The following is a 24036-nucleotide window of genomic DNA, read 5'->3' as shown; positions in this document are numbered from 1 at the left end:
CTCTCCTCCTCAGGAGGTATATATATATATATATATATATATATATATACATAAATTATGTATTTAATTTATACTGAACTTGTAATTATGTAAATTGTTTACCTTCATAGGTGTCGAGATAGTGATTTTTTACTACAAAGTCCTCATCATTGTCTGGGAAACGACCAAGGCGAGACAGAGGTCCATAGACCTGTGATGCATAATCAGAATAGTCCTTGATGATATTTCTTCTCTCGAACTTCTCTTCTACATTCTCTCTCTTTCCCATAAGTTTTCTGATTGCTAAAATAAAACACACCTCCATGACTATCTCCAAAATATTGTTCTGAATGATCCAAATGCAGAATAGTAAGCCAGTTCAAGTTTTATTCTCAGGGAAGCTACTGAACTGAATGAATTTCATGATGGCCACTCACTGCAGTGAGAAAGTCACACTAAAAACAGAAGTCTGTCATCTGTGACCCAGGCAGAAGTAACAGAGCTGAATCTTTTGGTGTCCAAATTAGAACTCATCAAAAATCTCTCTTTTTGTTTATTTGTTTGTTAATCCTCACCCAAGGATATTTTTTCCATTGATTTTTAGAGAAAGTGGAAAGGAGGAGAGGTGGAGAGAGAGAGAGAAAGAGAGAAAGAGAGAGGGAGGACTGAGAGAAACATTGATGTGAGACAGACACGTTGTTTGGTTTGCTCCTGCAACCAGGGCTGGGGATGGGGGCTGAGGATCGAATCGGCAACCTAGGTACATGCCCTTGACCGGGAATCAAACCTGAGGCTCTTGGGTGCATGGGCTGATGCTCCAACCACTGGGAAACACCAGCCAGGGCTCTTTTATAAAAGCACTAGAGGCCCGGTGCACGAAAATTCGTGCACTGGGGGGGGGGTGTCCCTCAGCCCGGCCTGCACCCAGGGGAAGCGGGCCTAAGCCGCAGTCTGGCCTCCCTCTATGGGAGGTGACCAGCGGGCCGATCGGTATGGCGTGGGCGGCGAGTAGCCGGCCCTGCCCCCAATTGCGCCACAGCCACTGGTGGCCTCCCTGTGTAGGAGGCAACCCCAGCAGGCCTATCTGGGCATGGTGCTGGGTGGCCCTGCCCTGAATTGCCCTGCCTCTGCTACCGCCTATGGCCTCCCTCTGTGGGAGGTAACCAGGTGGGCAATCAGGGGATGGTGCCAGCCCCCATCGCTCCCCCCACCCCATCGCTGTCCTCTCCCTCTACCCACTGGCATGCGCCTTGGCTGGCCTGGCAACACCTGCTCACCGGCCCCGCCCCCCACTGACCAGTTGTTCCACCGATTTGCATATTACACTTTTATTATATAGGATTCCAACCTCTGAGACAAGAAGAGATATTCAATAAACATTTATTAAATAAATGAAAGAAATTCAAAGTAACTGAAAAAGACATGTTCAATGGACACTAAGGTAATTAATTATTCTGTCCTAGGAAAATAATTAAAAGGGAGAGAAGACTATAGATTTTTCAATAATCTCTGTCCATCTTGGCTAATCCCAGAATAAATTAGAATATGTCAAATTCTGGAAAAAAAGTATGTTGACAATATTTAAATGCAGCTAAGTTAAGTTAAAACTATTTTCTCACATCAAGAAAAAGTTAAAAGTTAAACTCACTAAAAAATAATTTTTAAAGAATTAATTTTTGTAATTGCTTTACTTTTGCTAGAAAATGACAATTTTGAATGATTTTTCAAAATGTGATCACATTGCTATTATGTATATAAATTCCTAATTGGGATATATAATTGATAATTACAGTTTTTATAAGTAAATCAATTACTTAATATAGCTATAAAATTACGTATCATGGTAATTAATTTAAATTTTATTTTAAAATTTTTATTTAGTCGTTCTTAATCTTCCACTGACTCCTCCTTTTATGTATAAAGTACAGATATACTTGTAGTACATAAACAGATATACAGTATACCTGTGTATTAAAATTTCATGAGGGAGAAACCAAGATGGCAGCATAGGTAAACACCTAAACTGCTGCCTTGCACAACAATATCAAAACTACAGCCGAAACCGGTTTGGCTCAGTGGATAGAGCGTCGGCCTGAGGACTCAAGGGTCCCGGGTTCGATTCCAGTCAAGGGCATGTACCTTGGTTGCAGGCACATCCCCAGTGGGAGGTGTGCAGGAGGCAGCTGATCGATGTTTCTCTCTCATCGATGTTTCTAGCTCTCTATCCCTCTCCCTTCCTCTCTGTAAAATATCAATAAAATATATTTTTTTTAAAAAACAAAACAATATCAAAACTACAACTAAAAGACAAAACGGACACCATCCAGAACCACAGGAAAGCTGGCTGAGTGGAAATTCTACAACTAGAAGGAAAGAGGAAGGCACATTGAGACTCAGAGGAGCTGCAAAAGCCGGAGGTATGGAGATGCACACGCGCGGAGAGGACGGGCGGCTAAGTGCATGGGCGGCTGAGTGCGTGGCTGGCTTTCCCAAGCGAGAGGGAGATGGAAGCTCCCTGCTGCGCTGAACTCCAGTCCTGGGCGAGACTCTGGGAACCCAGACTCATTCGGGGGGAATCTGGACTATCAGGAAAAGAGAAAGCACACTGAGACTCAGGGGAGCTGTGGAAGGCAGAGGTCCAAAGGCGTGCGTGCACAGAGAGGACTGACTGCTGAGTGCATGGGCGGCTGAGTGCACAGCTGGCTTTCTAAAGAGGGAGGGAGACGGAAGCTCCTGACTGCGCTGAACTCCAGTTCTGGACGAGTTTCTGGGAACCCAGACTCATTCGGGGAGAAAGTGGACAGTCTGGCAGCGGGCAAAACTTGAGGGTGGCTTTATCTCAGAGGTGCTTGCAGCGATTACTGAGGGACACTGAGACCCAGGGGCCTCATAGGGCAGGGCTGACGGGAAGCCAAGGCTGTCTGCTCCACCCTAAGACTCCGCCCCATCCACGCTGAGCACAGAGGCTTTTGCAATTTTGCAAGTTTTGTCTCATAAGGGTGTCTCCAGCACAGAAGTTCTCCCAGTGTAGACACAGCTGATCCTCATAGCCAATTGGCCTGGAGGTCAATTCCTCCCAGTGATACCAACAACAAATAAGACTTAACTACAACAAGGCTGTGCATACAGTCCACAGGGGGTGCACCAAGAGTGTCTACCTCAGGTAATTAGGGAGGCTGAGCCACTGGGTCCTTAGGATACCTACCACACAAAGCTACCTACCAACTCAGGGAAGCAGCGAAAATGCAGAGACAAAGAAACAGATCACAAATAGAAGAAATGGAGGAAAGCAAACTACTGGATATAGAGTTCAAAACCACGGTGATAAGGTTTTTCAAGAATTTCCTACAAAAGGCCGATAACTTCAGCGAGACCCTCGAGGATATGAAAAAGGACCAACTAGAAATTAAACATACACTGACTGAAATAAAAAATATTATACAGAGACCTAACAGCAGACTAGAGGACTGCAAGAATCAAGTCAAAGATTTGAAATACAAAAAAGCAAAAAACACTCAACCGGAAAAGCAAAAAGAATCCAAAAACTTGAAGATAGTGTAAGGAGCCTCTGGGACAACCTCAAACGTACCAACATCCGAATTATTGGGGTGCCAGAAGAAGAGAGAGAGCAAGATACTGAAAACCTATTTGAAGAAATAATGACCAAAAACTTCCCCCACCTGGTGAAAGAAATAGACTTACAAGTCCAGGAAGCACACAGAACCCCAAACAAAAGGAATCCAAAGAGGACCACACCAAGACACATCATAATTAAAATGCCAAGAGCAAAAGCCAAAGAGAGAATATTAAAAGCAGCAAGAGAAAAACAGTTAGTTACCTACAAGGGAGCACCCATAGGACTGTCAGCTGATTTCTCAACAGAAACCATGCAGGCCAGACGGGAGTGGCAAGAAATATTCAAAGTGATGAATAGCAAGAACCTACAACCAAGATTACTCTACCCAGCAAAGCTATCATTCAGTATTGAAGATCAGATAAAGAGCTTCACAGATAAGAAAAAAATTATGAACAACAAATACATGTCTATCAACAAGTGAATCTAAAAATCAAGTGAATAAAAAATCTGATGAACAGAATAAACTGGTGAATATAATAGAATCAGGGGCATAGAAAGGGAGTGGACTGACAATTCTCGGGGGGGAAAGGGTGTGGGGGGTGCAGGAAGAGACTGGACAAAAATCATATACCTATGGATGAGGCCAGTGGGTGGGGGGTAAGGGCAGAGGGTGGGGTGGGAACCGGGTGGAGGGGAGCTATGGGGGGAAAAAAGAGGAACAATTGTAATAATCTGAACAATAAAGATTTATTAAATTAAAAAAAAATTTCATGAGAGGGGGCGAATAGGGAAAAAGATGTCTGAATGTCTATTTTAGGAAATGATGATGAATAAAAGGTTGAAAAACAGGACTCTGTCCAGGGAACACCTACACACACACACACACACACACACACACACACACACACACACACATCAATAGCTTAACTACCTGTCAGAACATCATTACTTGATTTTCTTAGTATGGAATTTTCCTCCACTCATCGACTTTTGAGAAATATCTCATCTCCCATCCGTTACTTATTTAATAACACTAGGACCAAACCAGAATTATGTCATAGTTAAATCAGGTTTGATCAGAGATCCAAAGCAAAGCCAACATTTTTATTTTCTTCATTGTTCATACTACACCATTACCTGATACATGTGCACGACGAATTTTTGCCAATTTTGCCTCTTTTGCTTCTTGCAGGTTAGACCATTGGGCATTCAAGTGCTTGATAGTCATTTCATTGTTATTCTTGAGACGTTTCTTTAGCAGCTCTTTTAGAACTTCCAGGCGAATCTCCTGCAGTCTTCAAGCACATGACAAAACAAAGAAGTATACGGTACCACAAACAGGTGTTCTACTAGAAAGGGAGCACCTGCCATCAACAGGGTCTCCTCTTTAGACTGGTATCATAGTCGCATATTTTAAAAAGACCACCTTAGCAGAAGTGTGACAAATGGTGGTCTGGGGGGTGACAGCTCGATAGTGAGTATATAATGGGAATATATATATGGGTGCAGTTCTAAAGGACAAAGAAGTGTACCAGATAGATGGGGCAAAATCAGGGCTCTCTAGGCAGATGGGCCTAAATGAACAAGAAGAAGTTCATGCACAGTTCCAGGTGGACTGGCTGCTAGAGTGCTATGTGACCAGAGTGAAGAGAAAATGAGGGTGTGGCATGCTATCCTAAGTAGTTAATGTTCAAATGCCAGTGTCTGCACATCCAGGTACTTGGTCAACCTTTGTTACCTTTATCTTGTTCTCCTGGAGTTACCTTGCTCATGTGTATACAACCACATACAAATGACTTTAAAATCCTTACCTCCAGCCCAGATATTTCTGAACCAGAATTTCTGTCAAATTAAACCTCTAGCTATTCCCTGACAACTTCAAAAACCCACTCATTTCGTTCCCCCAGAAATCTACCCATTCTCTTACATCATTTTCCCTCCTCTAATGATTCCACCTCTAAAATGCTTCTTGCATCCATTCCCTAGCTTGTGTTTGTGTCATCTCTCCTAACTTGGACTCTTGTTGCCAGTTCAGTCTTTCCCGTTCAATCCTTGTTTCACATAGCTAGCAAGACTTTCCTTCCTATAATAGAGATTTAAGCATTTTACTCCTGCTTCAAAATTCATACAGTAATTTATCCAGTCATTCATTTGCCAAGTACTTATTAAGTGCTCACCATATGCCAGGCAAACAACGATGAGCAAGACAAAGTGCCTTCTCAGAAGAAGCACTTTCTAGAGGAGTGGGCATATAAACCAGCATTAACAACACAAAGAGATAAACCCCAGGCCGGAAGAATGAAGAGATTTCCGTGGGAGAAGAGACACAGCACCACGTCTAACTATTCCCGGTTGTTGGGGGTAGGGCTGAGGAGGGGGTGGGCAAGGCTTCCTTAGAGGACTTCCTTAACTCAGCAGTCTGGAGGACAGGCAAGGATTGAGGTCTGCCACACTGACAAGGGAAAGGTGAGGCCTCCGTAGATGGAGCTAAAGGTCTGACGCAGAAGGACTAAAGACAGAGCTAACGTGTCATGGATGGGGCTTCTCACAGTGAATATGGAGGTGAGGGCGGGGAAGCAGGGACAAGTGAATATGGAGGGAGATTTCTAAAAGTAAGCCACACACCAATAGTCACCTTTCATCTAGAGTTAGAAATCCTAGGTTCAAGTCTCAACTTCCTCAATGTCTTCAGTCATAAAATGGACGAAATAATGGTATCTATCCCATTAGGTTGTTGTGAGCATTAAATGAGTTACAGTATACAACGTGCTGGAACAGCAGTTCTCAAACTTGAACATGCATCCGATAATCTGGAGGGCTTGCCATGGCACAGACTGCTGCTCCCCACCCTGATTCAGTGTGTAGGGGGTGGAGCTGAGAATCTGTATTTTAACAAGTTTCCATATCATGCTGATGCTGCTGGTCTGTGGACCACACATTCAGAATTATTGACTTGGAACTTGGTTAAAGCACATAATAAGCACTCTCTAAGTGATCCATGCTCTGTGAAATCGTCGTCGTCATCATCATCATCATCATCATCGCTGATATTGCTGTCTACCTGATGGCTTCTTACTCACCCTTCAACACCCAGCTCAGAGGCTACCTCCTCTCAGTAGTCTCCCCCAATCTCCACCCACCTCAAGCAGAATTGATGGTTCTCTTGCGTGGGTCCTGCCGGCACTGTGTATATAGAGTAGCACATCACCTGATGGGCACTGCTGAAGAGTTGTTGGTCTGAAGGTCTTTTGACCACCGCCCCTCCCCACTCCAGTGAATATGGAGGTGAGGGCGGGGAAGCAGGGACAGTCCTCTAAGGAAGTCCTCTAAGGAAGCCTTGCCCACCCCCATAAGGAACGCTGCCAGGGCATAGCAATTTCCTATTATCCCTGTTTCCCCAGCTCACAGCACAGAGCCTGGCACATAGGAGGGGTGTAAAACATGTTTATTAAAATTATCCTCAGTTTAACAAAAGTACTCTCTTGCTTAGGTGATGTCTTCATTCTAGCCAGATATATTTTTAATATTTTTAATGTCCTTCTGACAAGAATATAGCTCTCCAGCCCGGCTGGTGTGGCATAATGGTTGAGTGTCAACCTATGAACCAAAAGGTCATGATTTGATTCACAGTAAGGGCACATGTCCAGGTAGGGGGCATGCAGGAAGCAGCCAATCAATGATTCTCTCTTACCATTGATGTTTCTATCTTTCTCTCCTTCTCCCTTCCTGTCTGAAATCAATAAAATATTTTAAAAAAGAGAATATAGCTCTCCAAATTACAGCAATAAATTTACATTTCTGCATACAGAATTGGGTATTTACTACCTATTTTGCTCCAAATACTATTTTCCATTAAATTGCAAGTTTTTAACAAAACATCACATTGTCCTGCTTCAGGGTGAATCAGAAGGTGCAAAAAGACAAACATATTTTGAATTCAGAACCAGACTGAGTTTCAGAGTCTCTTGGTCCCTAACTCTCTTATATGAGAGCATGCTGTCAGGGGCTTTGGTAGCATTGCTACAAGTAATAAAGTACATCATTACAGCCTGAAAAAAGAACAATCTTGGTGTAGGTTCCCTTTTTTTCTTTCTTACTAAGGAGTTGTCATTTCTACATATTCTAGGGACAACCTCATTACTGAATATATCAGTTAAAATGATTGAAAACTTAACCATATTACCTCAGCATATTGTCACTTATGTGCTGTGAGCTCATCTCTTAATTGAAGAATTTCACAATTTGGCTTTTACATAGAAAATGCCCCATTAGCTCTCACTGGCACCCACGGTGTTCTGCCTATGAATCTGGTACTAGGGGGATAAGAAACAGGATCAGCTAGGAGGTTGTTTGATGGATATGAGGAGGACCAAGACCTAGGGGAGTGGCATGGGAATGAACTGAAAGGGACAGTTTGAAAGACATTATGCAAAAATCAGTGGGGTTCTCTGACAGTCTAGATTAGAGACTAAAGAGAAAAGGGAAGAGGAGAAGCAGAGGTGCCTTGAGGAATTGCTCCGAGCTGGTTCCATGCTGCATTGCACACACCGAGGACACTGTATGTTTTTATATCAATGGAGAGAAAACCGTAGAGCTATTGTTCCTGGAAGAACCAGAAACCCAATTTCCTGTCTATATAGGTTGAGGATTACTTTTAAACCTAATACATTTGGGAAAATGCTTTATAAGTACAACGTATTAACATTATTTCCATCAGCGCAAGAGCTGTCATCTGGGGGATCAAGAACCTACTTTTCAATCTCCTGCTCTCGGAAGGCCCACTCCTTCCTCTCCATTGCATTCATCATCCTCCTCCTCTTCTCAAACTGGGCGGTGTCACTCAGAGGTGGGAGAGTGGCTTCCCAGGCACGCTTCTCCCGGGCACGTTCTATCATCTCCACCTCAGCTTGTCCTGCCGGGAGACCTCGACCTGGAGATGAAGCAAAAACACTTTAGAATCACGTGGACAAACTCATGTACCTACCAGTATTTAATTTACTCCCTTTCAGCTCCTGTCCTCTCTACATTTAAGGTTATGTTGGATGTAATACTTGGGAACACCCTCTAGATGTACCTTCCAGCTGTGCCCTGCACTGCTTCTTGTTAGTAATTCAGCCAGAAGAAATTTTAGGTGCATATAAGATGCCGGAAAATATTAGAAAAATATTATGTGGCTACTGAACAATCACATCTTGATATGCCTTGTATTAGTCAAATCTATTTTTTGAAATATAAAGAAATATTAAAGTAATTTACAGAAAATCACAATTTATATTTTTCTCCATAAATGCTTTGCACCTGTTTTTGTTTTTATTTTTTTAAAGTATTTGCATTTTTTAAAAATATAATTTTATTGATTTCAGGGAGGAAGGAAGAGGGAGACAGAAACTTCAATGGCAAGAATTATTGATTGGCTGCCTCCTGCACGCCCCCTACTGGAGATTGAGCCCACAACCTGGACATGTGCCCTTGACCAGAATCAAACTTGGGACCCTTCAGTCCGAGGGGTGATGCTCTATCCACTGAGCCAAACCGGCTAGGGATGCACCTGTATTTATTAAGTGACTAGTGGCCTGGTGCACTAAATTTGTGCACATTAAAAGGGGATTAATTAGAGGAAATAATTTAATATTGCTATTTGCCCTTTCTCTATAATAGAAGTGTCAGAGATGAAAGAAAATTAGTAAAATGTATATGAAAACCTTCCTCCTGTCAGAGACTGGGGCTCACCATGGGACCCAGAGTGAAGTCCCCGCCCACCCACATGCGCCTCAAAATTACGTGAGACCCAGACGCAGCCAGCCCCCTACATTGGGCTAGACCCAGACCCAGCCAGTCCCACCCTTGTCAAGCCCTGCTGGGCAGGGGGCATAGCCTCAGGTCCCCTGGCCCGGCGCCAGGACGGGGGGGACATGGCCTGAGATCCCCTGTCAAGCCCCGCTGGGCAGGGGGTGTGTGGCCTGAGTTCCCCTGACCCAGCACCAGGACGGGAAGTGCACCTTGAGGTCCCCCATCAAGTCCTGCCGGGCGGGGGGCATGGCCTCAGGTCCCCTGGCCTGGTGCCGGGGCAGAGGTCGCGGCCTGAGGTCCCCATGAAGCCTCATGGGCTGGGGGGCATGCCCTGAGGTTCCCCGGCCTGGTGCCAAGGCGGGAGGCATGGCCTGAGGTCCCCTGTCAAGCCCCACCCAGGTAAGGGGTGCGGTCTGAGGTCCCCCGTCCTGGTGCCAGGGTGGAAGGTGTGGCCTGAGGTCCCCCGGCCTGGCACTAGGGCAGGGGGAGCAGTCTGAGGCCCCCTAGCCCAGCACTAGGACGGGAAGCTCACCTTGAGGTCCCCTGTCAAGCCCTGCCAGGTGGGGGACACGGCCTGAGGTCCCGTGTCAAGCCCCATGGGGGCGGGTGAGGGCATAGCCTCAGGTCCCTGCTGATTGCTTGTTAAGGCTCCTTATGGGAACTTGGCCTCAGCTGTGGGTGCAGCCATCTTTGTGATGGAGTGATGGTCAATTAGCATATTCCCTCTTTATTAGATAGGATTTCCTAGGTGTTTTGTTATTTGCTGCTATTCGATCTAAAAATTTGTTACTTCATTTGATTTTTTTAAATGAGCACATCATCTGCAGATAAAGATAGTTTTGCTTCTTTGTAATACTCATATCTCATTTATTTTCTTTTCTTTTCTTTTACTGCACTGACTCAGTATTTTTCAACCAAGGTACTATTGCTGCCACATTGGATGATCATTTGTTGTACAGGACTGCCCCATACAGGAGAGGATGTTTAGTATTATTACAGCCTCCCACTCAACTACATCCCATGTACTAAATGCCAGGAGCACTTTTTAATCATTATCACATACAAAAATGCCAAAATGGCCCTGGGGGCAAGGGGTCATAGCCTAGCTCAATAAGCTCTGGGCTAGGATGTTCTCTGCATTGCTAAGTAGCAGTGGTGATGAAGGGGTCATTGTCTTTTCTTCACATTAAGGTAAAGCTTCCAAAGTTTCACCTTTAGTATTATATTTATTGAAGGCTATGGTAGACACCTTTTATTATATTACTTTTTCTTCTGATCCCAGTTTATTTACATTTTATATCATAAATGAGTGTTGAATGTTATCTAACACTTTTTCTATGCCTATTGAAGCATTTTCCCAACATTTTCTGTTAAAATGATAAATTACATTGGTTTTCTGATATGTACTAGACTTGAATTTGTGTGATTAACCAACTTGTTTATGGTAAGTCATCTTTTAAAATACTGCAAGATTTGATTGATGGTATTTTAGAATTTTTGCATTTTCTTAATATGTGAGACAGCCCTGTAGTTTTCCTTTTTAGTATTATCCTTATTCAGTTTTCAAATTAAGACTACACTAGCTTCATAAAATGAATAAATTAACTTTATCCTCTCTTTCTCTTTGCTGGAAAATTTGCATAAAATAGAGCTTATTTATTCCTTAAAGGAGTGATAAACGTATCTGTAAAACTATTTAGGTCTAGTGCTCTTAAAAGAAATTTTTTACCAAGTCATTTTCTATAGTTATTCTATTCATGTTTGCTATTTCTTCTTGAAACCAACTTAGTAATTTCTATTTTCTTTAAAAATTGTATAATTTATCTATTTTTAAAATGTAGGGCAAAAGATATGCACAGTATTTTCTTACAGTTCTTAAGTCATTTACTCTGTGGTTATGTCCCTTGCTGATCCTAATACACTTTATTTGTCTCTCTGTCTTTTGTCTTGCTATTTCCCACAAGAAGTTTGGCTATATTATTAATATTATCCAAAAAATTACTTTATGGTCCTCATGACACTTCTTTTGTATTTTTTAAGATCTATAGTATTAGTTTCTGATTTAAGTTATATTTCACTTAACTTGTGAAGATTAAATAAATTAAAAATGTAAAGCACTTACAAGTATCTACTCCCATCTGTGGCTTGCCTTTTCACTATCTTAAATGTGGGGGCTTTGGGGCGAATAGAAGTTCTTAGTTCTAATGTAATCTAATTTATCATTTCCCCCTTAATGTTAGCATTTCATCTTTGTCTTAAGTCAGATGACATTTATCTGTGAGTTAATTTCTGAACTCTATTGTGTAACAATGATATATTTGCCTATCTTTGCAACTATGCCACAGTTTTTAGTTACTGAAGCGTTATAGTAAGTCTTTATATCTGGTAGTGTATATTTGTTCTGTTTTCTCACATTTGCCTTGGCTACTTTTAAGCCTTTCAGATTTCCATATTAATTTTAGAATCAGGTGTAGAGAGCCATCTGGGAAGGCACATGGATACTTTTTTGGTTCTTATCAGCTGAGCCCAAGGGCACTGGCAGAATCCTGTTATCAGTACTGATTCCATGTACTTGGAATGAGGAACAAAAAGGACCTTGACCCACCCAAAATAAGGAGCTTACTCAGATCCTGATGAATAGGATTTGGGTACACCCGAAACTCCTTTTTATCATAAAATCCCTTTTGGAAACCAATAAATATGCTGTGTTGTCTGAGGTGAGTGTGACTATCTCTCTATCAGAGGACAGGAAGCCACCCGGCACCCAGCTTGAATCTATTTCTGTCTCTTGTCTCTTTCTTTCTCTAATTTCTTAACCCCCAACTCCTCCCCTCAGGAACCTGTCTTTCTCCCTTTCCGTGTGGGACACGGAAAAGGAAGAAACACCGCACCACATTTGGCACCCGAACAGGGACCTGAGTATGGAGGGAAAATAGGCGAGGGGGTCACTTCCACGACGTGCGCGCAGATTAAGGTAAGTTTTGGGGAAGTGTATTGTGTATTGTGTATTGTGTATTGTGAATTGTGAATTCACTTGAATAACCGGGTATAAACATGGGTAATTCAGCGTCTCGGAAAGGAGATTCTTCCTCCTCCTCCTCCTCTTCTTCCTTTTCCTTATCCCCACCTTCCCCCGCTTCACCCGCTGCCGCTCCTGCCGCTGCTCTTAAGAGTTGGCCTAACAAGTATTTACTTCCTTTTTTTTTAATATATTTTATTGATTTTTTACAGAGAGGAAAGGAGAGGGATAGAGAGTTAGAAACATCGATGAGAGAGAAACATCAATCAGCTGCCTCCTGCACACCCCCTACTGGGGATGTGCCCGCAACCAAGGTACATGCCCTTGACCGGAATCGAACCTGGAACCCTTGAGTCCACAGACCGACGCTCTATCCACTGAGCCAAACCGGTTAGGGCTATTTACTTCCTAAATATGAGCGGAAGCCAGAGATTGAGAAAAGGAGATACAAACATTACCATGAGCGAGATGATTTAGATGATGAGGAAGATCTTGCTCACAGTTTTGAAAAAACGACCCTAACCCCCAGGCCTTTACAGCCAGAAACTGGCACACAGCCAAATATGAAAGTAACTACAACTGCTGTGCTGCCGGTACTATCCCCTTTACAGCTGACCTTACAGGAGGCAAGACGAGCTGGAGAGGATATTACAGGATTTTCAATGTATCCGATCCTAGAAAGGCCAGACCCCACCAACCCAGGGCAGATACTGAGTGCACGAGGCCATTCCTTTTAAAACCCTCAAGGAGTTTAAAACCTCTGTCTCCACGTATGGCCCCACTTCTCCATTTGTCTTGAGCTTGACTGACACTGTAATTAGTGAAGCTCTGCCTCCTCAAGACTGGCAAACATTGGCTAAGGCATGTCTTTCCCCTGGAGATTATTTACTGTGGAAATCCAATTGGACTGAAATTAGTGAAAAACAGGCAGCTAAAAATCAATAACAAGGTGTGTCTATCACTCTTGAAATGTTAATAGGAACTGGAACATGTAGCAGCTTACAGGCTCAGATGATGTTCCCTTTGCAAGCTTATCAGCAGATAAATATTTGTGGCACTAAGGCTTGGAGGGAGTTGCCCACTAAGGGAGAAAAAAGCATGGACGTTACAAAAATTATACAGGGGCCAGAGGAGCCCTATCAGGACTTTGTGGCACGGTTGCTTCAGGCAGTAGACAGAGTGGTTGGAGATTCCAATACGGGATCCCTGTTAGTGAAGCAACTGGCTTTTGAGAATGCCAATAGAACATGTCATGAGGCTCTACGCCCCTACAGAAAAAGGGGGTCAATTTCTGAGTTCATCCGCATTTGTGCTGATATTGGGCCATCCTATGTTCAGGGAGTGACTTTGGCTGCTGCATTGAAGGAGTCTCTGCAAAGGGACCATTCAGGGAGCAAAGAAAAACGGACTTGTTTCACTTGCGGAAGGCCAGGCCATATTGCAAAGAATTGCGGGCAACAGGTTGCCTCAAGGGGACAAGGAAGTTCAGCTCCCAGTCTCCCTGCTGCGCAGTTGGGGTTTTGTCCTCACTGCGGCAGGGGAAGACACTGGGCCAATAACTGCTGCTCCCAGAGAGGCATTGATGGCCAGCCTCTTGACCCACATCAGGGAAATAGCAAATGGGGCCGGCCCCGGCCCCGCCAAACAGTGGGGGCACTGTCGTACCATACTAGCCTGCCTACAACCGGTCCACTATCAGGGAACTCTACCGCGCCACCCCAGGAAGTGCAGGATTGGACCTCTGTCCCACCGCCAAATATGTACTAACTCCTGATATGGGTCCACAAGCATCCCTACAGGGATTTATGGACCATTACCTAAGGGTACCATGGGACTTATTTTAGGAAGAAGTAGCTTATCTATGAAAGGATTAGAAGAATATCACTACTTGCTCCTGGGAGAGGTGCAGAGAATGTACAGTTTGAATTTGAATTGCCATTGGCTTAGAGCAAAGAATATCCTTACATGGTATTTTTCCTGGTTTGTATGCTTAAAGAATGTGGTTTCTTGTTCAAATTAAAATCTTAGTTTGTATTTGGAATTTAAAATCTGTAATAAGAAATGAAACTCCACTCCTGAAACAGCCTCTGGTGTGGAGAAATTCAATGGTGGCAGGAGAGGGCAAAGCTATCTGCTCTCCTGCAATGAGATTACTTAAAAGTTTTCTTTAAAATTCATAAAATAATCCGCAGGAAGATTCTGATCTTGGCCAAATTGGGTGTTAGTTATAAAAAAAATTTTTGAGATCTGTTTTTTAAGCATGAAAAAATGTGGCCAGATCTGTTGCAAAAACTTCCCCTAAAGTAAGCAGGATGTAGGGGAAGGGAGAGACACGTGGCGATCCAATATAGACACCACTCCCCAAAAAAGCCACCATAAGAGGCCTCATATTCGCCATCTTTCCTTTTTCCAGCTAATGAATTAAAGTTTTTACAAATTCATAAATGCATCGGGGATTTCTGTGCTCATGTAAAGCGAAAAGGCCAGTTTAAAAACGAGTGCGCATAGTTTTTGGGCTGGGCTTGACACTTTTCTGTGTACAGAATAAAAACCCTAGAGATTTTAGCTTTAAAGATGGCAAAGATGAACTGGGAGACAAATTAAAGCTAGTTTCCCAAGGCATTTTAAGCAGCCCCTTTTGAAATTCCCGCCCTGAGACAAGTAACCAGCAGGAAGTAGATAACAAGTTTGCATATGAATGGCGGATACAAAAACTAGTAAATCATATATGAATATAAATATTTGATTGATGGTTTTTTTTCCATGTTAAAATTTCAAGGCCTTAACAGAGATGATTCTTGTAAAGCTCCAAGGGCCCAGAGTAATACAAGAAAATTATTCTCTCTTCTTAAAGGAAATCCTTTTAAAACAGATCTAATATACTTGAAATTGCATGGTATTATTCTACAATGTCATTATAATTTTTGATATTTTACAAACAGCATATTGTACAATTAATCCAAACAAAATTAAAAATCTAAATTTTTTTTTTAATGTTTGGCAGCAATTTAAAAGGGACATGAAAGGATTCATTCCTTCCACTGTGTGAAAGGCCCCTTGGGAAGGTACTTGAGCATTCTATATTGGCCCTTTTTGTCAAAAGGAACCCTCTTCTCACAATTCAATTGCCCACAGCTGTTGCTTGAGTTTTCAGTTCATTCTGAGGTTGAAACCTCATGTTGAATGGTACCATAGATCTGTCTCTCGCACAATGGTGTGAGCTGGGCCCTCCCTGGAGAAGAAACCTGGGTTCCCCAAGATATATGATCAATGCCGGGACCCCCCCACCAGTGGGGGGATCCCAAGGCAGGTGCTGGGCATGGAGGCCATAGGGGCATAGGCTACCAAGGAGACAGAACTGAACCTTACATCACCCTGCTTGGCCCCGGAGGATGGCTGGTTAGTCAATGACGGGTAAGACTCCTCAAGGGAGGGGCAACCTAAGACAGGCACAGTCGCAGGGGGCCATCAGGAGAGAACTTGGGGGTCAACAGAGGTGTGGCACAGATCCTCACCCCCCCCCAACATTACAGGGGCTTGAACACTCGCCCCTTCTGAGGGAGGTCTCCTGCCCCATGGCTGCTTTGTGCTTCCCATGCCCAGCTCAGATTGGGACCCAGGCAACAAGAGACTTGGCCCAGCTAAGACTGAGACCCAGGCAACAGAGAAGTGGTTGATGGCAGCTGCCCTATACCTAAATCTAGCCTAAATCCAGGAGTGCTCAGGGCTTTCTCAAGGATGCATATAATCCTTTCCATTAACTAAAATTGTTGTTAAAGTATTAAATTTGACAGTAAAATAGTCAAGTTTTCAGATTAATTTAAATTGGCTAAATGAAATAAGGGAATATTCAAGAAAATCTAATTGTACAAAAGGCTGTTCCTAAAGTATTAACCAAAATTTCTATTGGTAGTTCATTTCATGTTAAAATCGCTTAACATGCAATGAACTCTAAAGCAGTCATAATTTTGGGCAAAAAATTAAAAGGATCCCAAGTAAAATTCATAAAAAAAGATTTCTTTATTAACCTTTGGACGAGAATATGTTTATATTTCCAAAAACTCCAAGACCATGTGGATTCCTGCAACAGAGAGGAATTAGCAGGAAATAATTCAGCCATGAAGACAAGAGGAGAAACAGTCCAGATATGGAAGACACTGACGACACCTTTCCATGCTAGCAGTCAGCAGCTGTTACTGTACATTGCCCAGGACCAAACCAGAGGTCAAACCTGCATTGCCACCATTTGTCCACCATCCAGATGTCATTGCTGACGTGTACACTTGGAACTTTTGGACATTGAAACTTGGACTCAGAACTGTTGGACATTAAAATTTGGACTCGGAACTTTTGAACATTGAAATTGGGACCTAAACATTTTCTGTTCTTATATGTTTATTTCTGGTCTATAAATGCAAGATTTCTTTTAAAAAATTAAAATGGGGAGATGTAGAGAGCCGTCTGGGAAGGCACATGGATACTTTTTTGGTTCTTATCAGCTGAGCCCAAGAGCACTGGCAGAATCCTGTTATCAGTACTGATTCCATGTACTTGGAATGAGGAACAAAAAGGACCTTGACCCACCCAAAATAAGGAGCTTACTCAGATCCTGATGAATAGGATTTGGGCACACCCGAAACTCCTTTTTATCATAAAATCCCTTTTGGAAACCAATAAATATGCTGTGTTGTCTGAGGTGTGTGACTGTCTCTCTATCAGAGGACAGGAAGCCACCCGGCACCCAGCTTGAATCTATTTCTGTCTCTTGTCTCTTTCTTTCTCTAATTTCTTAACCCCCAGCTCCTCCCCTCAGGAACCTGTCTTTCTCCCTTTCCGTGTGGGACGCGGAAAAGAAAGAAACACCGCACCACAATCAGGTTATCAATTTACACACACACACACACACACACACACACACACACACATGCACACACCTACACACCTGTTGATTTTTTTTACTGAGACTGCATTGAAGTAGGAATAAGAATTAAAGTTCATTTTTTTGCACATAAATATGTAATTGTTTCACCACTATTTATTTGAAAAGACCTCCTTTCCCCCACTGAATCACAGTGGCACCTTTTTCATAAATCAAATTACTATAAATATAGTGAGGGATCTGCCGAGTCAAAGGAGCCTAGAACCATTAATTACCTGCAATGCTACAGCCAAGTCTTCCACATTCCATTTCTTAATATATAGTCAGATCCACATCAGTCTGGCCCTGGCCTACTGCTCACAGACTCTTTTATGTGAAGCACATTAATCATCTTTGCCTACCCAAATCATCTAGTCCTTACTAATTTTTGATAAGTTAATCTGAAAGAGGTGCATTAAAATCCACATGAATAAGGAATTGTCTATATCTTCTCATGATTCAAACAATTTTTACTTTACATTTTGAGTCCACATAGGTTACTTACAAGTTCATGGAAGATATATCCTTTTATAACTAATACATGTACTTCATTGTTCCTTTTAATGTTTTCTGATTAACTTTGGTCTAATATTAACATTGTTACATGAACTTTCTTTGAGTTATCTATCAGTATATTTTTCACCTCTTTATTTTCAACATTTCAGTGCTACTTTATAGACAGCAAGCTGCTTTTGCTGGGTTTGTATTAGTCCAACCCACTAATATTTTTAATAAGCAAGTTTAAGTCACTTTTATGTATTTTGATTACCAAAATATTTGAACACTTTTCTGATATCTTATGTATTTTCTATTTACTATGTTTTCCTTTGCTTTTCCTCTTTTCTGATCTCTGTTATTTCCTCTCTTCCCCACTACCATTTGTGAAACAATATATTTCTTCCTTTTTTTAGAGGTCACCCCTAAAGTTTTTAACTTAGAAATTTCCACTCACAGTTTTCTAATAAAGTTTAATGTTAATTAGTAGTCCTTCCAATGATTCCAGTTGGTTCTTTTAATGGCTCCCATTCTTGCTTTCATTGTTGCTATTTCCCCCTTCATCTCTTTGAGGATTTAAAAAGTACTCCCTAAGTCCTTTTCAACTTGCTCCATTTGCTTACTTTGTTCAATCACTATTCCTCCATTTTATTTATTTTTGGTGGATCACTCCTGGTGTCTGTGTCCTTAGATGCTTTGTAATTCCTGGGTTGAAGTCATCTGCAGATTTCTCTCATGAGCACCCTGAACAGTGGCACACTTCAACCACAGTGCTCCCAGGAGCAGGGTTCCACATTAGGTTTTGCCTAGGGAACCATTTCTGAGCCCCTGCCTAGATGTCTTGCTTTGGAGGACCTGGCTCTTGTCCTACTCAGCTCAATGCTAAGCCCACAGCACATTGAGAGGTCAAGTCCAAGCCTCAGGCCGAGTGCCTGGCTCAGTTCTGGCTGTAGTCTTAGATAGGCAGGCACTGGACTTCCAATCCACCTCTAAGGCAGGAGAAAATTTTCTGCCTCCTCTGTTCAGGCAAGTAACTATCTCCATGGTCCGGGAAGAGTCAGCCTCTCTGGTTCTCAGTTTCCTAGCTACAATCAAATGAGTTTGAAAGCTAATGTATAGCAATTTCTAAAGGCCCTTTCTCCTATTAATTTTTATAGTTCCACATGATATAGGCTTAGGCTAGATTTTATTACACTCTAAGAGGTAATTTCTGAGCCTGAAAGGTATTAGCATTTCAGAGATATCAAAAGAAATCATCCAAATCATCCAATAAGCTATGTAAGAGAGCTTTGATAAATTCCGAGGTATTTTGGAAAAGTAAGAAAACATTACAATATGTTGAAATATGCATTCAGTAGTATACATTCAAATTATGTGTAAAAAAGGGAAATAGATTGCTCAGTGAAAAGGAGTTGACTCACCAGTGAGTAGTCAGCAAAGCAACCACAAAATTAAACCGACTGACTTATTTCACTTAGCATAATACTCTCAAGATCCATCCATGTTGTTACAAATAACAATATTTCATCTTTTTATGGCTGAGTATATTCCATTGTATATATACAACATATCTTTATACAATCTGCATCCACCAATGGATAGATGCTTAGATTGTCTTGACTATTGTAAATAATGTTGCAGTGAACATAGTGGTACATATATCTTTACAGATAAGTGTTTTCATATTTTTTAGGTAAAACCCAAAGGAGGAATTGCTGGATCACATGGTATTTCTATTCTTAATTTTTTTAGGAACTTCCATATTATTTTCCTGTACTAACTTATATTCCCATAAACAGTGTACAGTGGTTCCCTTTCCATATGTAGAATATAAAACAAAGAGTAACTAATAAACTAACAAAACAAACAAAAACAAACTCATTGATTGTGGTTACTAGAGGAGAAAGGGGGTGAAGGGTGAGAGGGCAAAGCGAGTAAAGGGGTTAAATAAATGGTAATGGAAGGAAACTAGACTTCTGTAATTAGACACAGATGTAGAATTATAATCTTGTACACCTGAAAATTATATAATGTTATTAGCCAATGTTACCCCAATACATTTAACTTAAAAAAATAAAGAGCATTGATTGGGAGATAAATTCAGCCGATATATAACATCAGCTTCAAGGATAAAGTACAGTAAGCCTGCTTCCAGTGAAAAGGGTATAGCTCTCTTTGAACAAAAGTACTATCACACAAAGGTCCTTGCTGGGTGGTTTGATTGGTTGGAGCATTGTCCCGTACACCAAAAGGTTGCAGGTTCAATTCTCAGTCAGGGCGGCGCATATGGGAGGAAACTCATTGATTTTTCTCTCTCACATCAATGTTTCTATCTCTCTCCTGCTCCTCTCTAAAAACAAACAAACAAACATATCCTCAGGTGAGAATTAAATTTTTTTTAAGTATTAGAAAAAGAATGAGTCTATAAAGTAGTTCTACTGAGCAAGACACTTTAAACCACGGTTGCTTCTATGTGCTCTGAATTTCCAGGAACTCAATAGCCTGCATGGTTATCAGGACTGTCATCTTCAAATATGCAAGAGAATTACCAACTCACCCCAAGTCAGAGTAGCCAGCGTCAAGAGCTCAGGGATTGAATCCTGACATACTACATATTCTGGAGAATACGGATCTGTTTGAACTTCGGAATCACGATAATCCGTCTGAGTGCCCACAGTATACTTTGAAGGGATGGGTGGGTGCTTAGACGAAGCAGGAGGAAAAGTATATGTCTCTAGACTAAAAGAGAAAATTATTTAAAAAAATTAAAATCCGATACAATCGCTTAGAATACTATATACTCAAGTAGAGCTTCACTAGGACCTTTTCCCCTTTAACATTGACAGGCCCAAAGTTATAAATACAGTTTAAACAGGATTATGCCGAATAATCTTGAGAGAATTGCCTTGTTTTTGCACCTCTTCCAAGAAACTGAAGGGGTAGAAAAACCTAGATCTACCCACAAAATGCCTGTGTATCATTGGACAGGGCTGTCGTATATAGAGCTGTAAAAGAGAGATGCTAGGAAATCACACAACCACTTCCGAACCTACTCAGAATTGATACTTCCCTGGTTTCCTTCTCTGCATTTAGTTACACACCCAATTTTAGCTTTTTCCATTCAGACATACAAATACAGGAGCATAAAAAAGAGAATAAAAACTCATCCCTTGCACAAAAATTAATTACAGATCATTTAATGTACTTAATTTAAAAATAAGACTAATGAAGTTATAATGGAAAATATAAGTGAATATATCATCTAAAAAGCCAAAGACTATAAAAAGAAATGACCAAAAGAATTAAATTTAAGTTGAAACTTCTAAACCTCAAGACATCATAAACAAATTTAAAATGTGAATGACACACTTGGAAATAGGTTTTGCAACAAATGATAAAAAAATAAGCAGACTTCTATATAAAAAGCTCTTGTAAATCAGTAAGACAAATATCCACAGAAAAATGGGTAAATTCACAAAACAAAGAGTAAAACTTATAAAAAACCTATGAAAAGATAATGAACATAACTGGTAATAAAAAAAAGTAAGTTAAAACAGCAAGATGCTATTTTATTATATCACACTAGAGGCCTGATGCACAAAATTCATGTAAGGGCCTTGGCCCCAGCCCCCACCCACCGCCGCCACGGCCCCCGCCCACTGTGGCTTTGTCCAGAAGGAAGGACGTCCAGTCTAATTAGCATATTATGCTTTTATTATTATAGATAAAGATTTTAAAAATTGAAAGTACCTAGCATTGATGAAGTTGTGAAAAAAAAACAGGAATTCTCATAAACTGTTGCTGGAAATACAGATAGCTACACCCCAATTAGCAGAAAATTGATCAATATATATATCAAACCCTTAAAGTACCCTTCTGCCCCAGCAATTGTTCTCCTAGGAATTTATGCTAGGAAATAACTGGACAAGTGTACAAAGATATATGCAAACATGTTAATAAAGTATCATTTATAAGAGTAAAAAATTACAAACTTAAATGATCACCATCAATAGAAGAATTGTTTAAAATAATATGGTATACCCATAATAGAATTTATGCTGCAATTAAAAGTAACAATGTAATCTAATATGTATGGACATACAAAAATATCTAAGATTTAATATAAAGTAGAAAAGGGGGACACTATTAAGCAGTATTATAATAATTGTACATTTTTATGTTTTTAAAAACTGTTTTGTGCATAGAAAATGGCTAGATGGTATACAATAAGATAATAACAGCAGTTATTTCTAAATAGTAGCATTACAGAGAAAATTTTTTCATGTTTATAGTTTTCTGAATTTTGAAACTTATTTTAACCTAGACATGTTATTAGTTTGAAAATAAGGAAATATATATATATATATATATATATATATATATACACACACACACACACACACACACACATATATATATATATATATATATATATATATATATATATACTTCTATTCAAAAGAAAACATTTTTAAGTTGGTAGAAGAATTGATTAAATTACATAACCAAATATGGCAAAATAAAAGAGAGATTTCCATTTTGAAAAAGAAAGTCAATGGGAAATGCTTATATGTGAGCACAGCATCTACAGTTTAACTCTAAGAAAAATGCACCTCAAGCCGTTAGAAAAAAGCACCTATTTGGAGATTGGACCTGTAAAAGATCAGTACTTTAAATTATTTTTAATGTTGAATTATAATGTTGAATTCTAAAGATGATTTCATTTTTTTCAGTAGTTGTTATGAATTTCTAAAATGTAAGATAACATAGTATTCATAGTTTCTTATGCTTTCAGCAGAAATTATTCAACTATAATTTCTACTTCAGGAAATAACTTCAAATCTGCTTTATGTCATTCCAAATATGAATAATATGAATATTACTATATTACTAGAGGCCCCGTACATGAAATTCATGCATGGGGGAGGGGGTGTGTCCCTCAGCCTGGCCTGCACTGGGACCCCTCTCACAATCAAGGACTGCTTGCTCCCAACTGCTTACCTGCCTGCCTGCCTGATTGCCCCTAACCACTCTGCTGCCAGCCTGATTGACGCCTAAGTGCTCCCATGCCGGTCTGATTGCCCCTAACTGGCCTACCCTGCTGGCCTGGTCACCCCTAACTGCCCTCCCTTGCCAGCCAGGTCATCCCTAACTGCCCTCCCCTACCAGTCTGGTCGCCCCCAACTGCCTTCCCCTGCAAGCCTGGTCCCCCCCGCAACTGCCTTCCCCTGCAGGCCTTATCCCTCCCAACTGCCCTCCCCTGCAAGCCTCGTCGCCCCCAACTGCTCTCCCCTACAGGCCTGGTCCTCCACAACTGCCCTCCCCTGCCGGTCTGGTCATCTCCAACTGCCCTCCCCTGCTGGCCTGGTCTCCCCTAACTGCCCTCCCTTGCCAGCCTGGTCACCCCTTACTGCCCTCCCCTGCCAGTCTGGTTGACCCCAACTGCCCTCCCCTGCAGGCTTGGTTCTTCCCAACTGCCCTCCCCTGCAGGGCTGGTCCCCCCCATCTGCCCTCCCCTGCCAGCCTGGTCCCTCCCAACTGCCCTCTCCTGCTGGCCTGATCACCCACAACTGCACTCCCCTGGCAGCCATCTTGTGTCCACATGGGGGCAGTCATCTTTGACCACATGGGGGCAGCCATCACATATGAACCATCTGATTGAATGTGCTGAGATTATGATAAAACCTAATGAATCTTTCTGAATAAGGTTTCTGATCACTTGGGATGTTTCCATGTGGGTCGGAGGAGAGGATACAAAGGAGGAATGCTAATTTCTCAGAAGTCTATGGTAACTTAATATAGTTTCTTTCCTAACTAACTTGTTATTTTTTCCAACCTATTCCCTTTTTCCATTTCATTTGGTTTATGGAGAACAAACTCTGAATAAGAAACAGTAATGAATGATCTCTTTCCCACCTATTCCCAACCTCAATCAGGACCCCAAACCAGAGAGACCCCACATCTGCTCCCTCTTTGGCTTGAGCCCTGCTTTGTCCTGAATCCCATCCTCAGACACACTCACTCTGGCTCTGGTGTCCTTACCGCTGCTCTATTCCCTCAATCCAGGCCCTTCCTCCTTCACTACTGTCCAGGCACCAGGAGCATGCACACTCAGCCACACCATAGTCTTCTAGATTTTCCCTTCCAGCCCAATAAAACTACACACAAAGAGGGATTTCACAAAGCTACCAAATCCTGTTCTGTTAGTCTGTGCTCCACTGAATGTTTCTATTTTTTAAAGATAATATTTTAGAGCTG

General features: G+C 41.5%; 1 protein-coding gene across 2 annotated transcripts in view; it reads right to left on the bottom strand.

The window, feature by feature from the left end:
• LOC308241473 (nuclear receptor subfamily 1 group I member 2-like) overlaps positions 1–24036 on the bottom strand; it is a 102871-nt gene that overhangs the window by 59973 nt on the left and 18862 nt on the right. For both annotated transcript variants that reach the window (XM_080654915.1, XM_080654916.1), the window contains exons 6-9: positions 20336–20517; positions 8309–8486; positions 4694–4851; positions 103–282 (exon numbers count right to left, since the gene is read on the bottom strand). In XM_080654915.1, the coding sequence (XP_080511041.1) occupies positions 103–282; positions 4694–4851; positions 8309–8486; positions 20336–20517 (698 nt within the window). The remainder of the gene's footprint in view (positions 1–102; positions 283–4693; positions 4852–8308; positions 8487–20335; positions 20518–24036) is intronic.

Source organism: Plecotus auritus (assembly GCF_963455305.1).
Source record: "Plecotus auritus genome assembly, chromosome: 2".
NCBI classification, from domain to species: domain Eukaryota; kingdom Metazoa; phylum Chordata; class Mammalia; order Chiroptera; family Vespertilionidae; genus Plecotus; species Plecotus auritus.
This window is presented reverse-complemented; position numbering and strand designations above follow the sequence as displayed.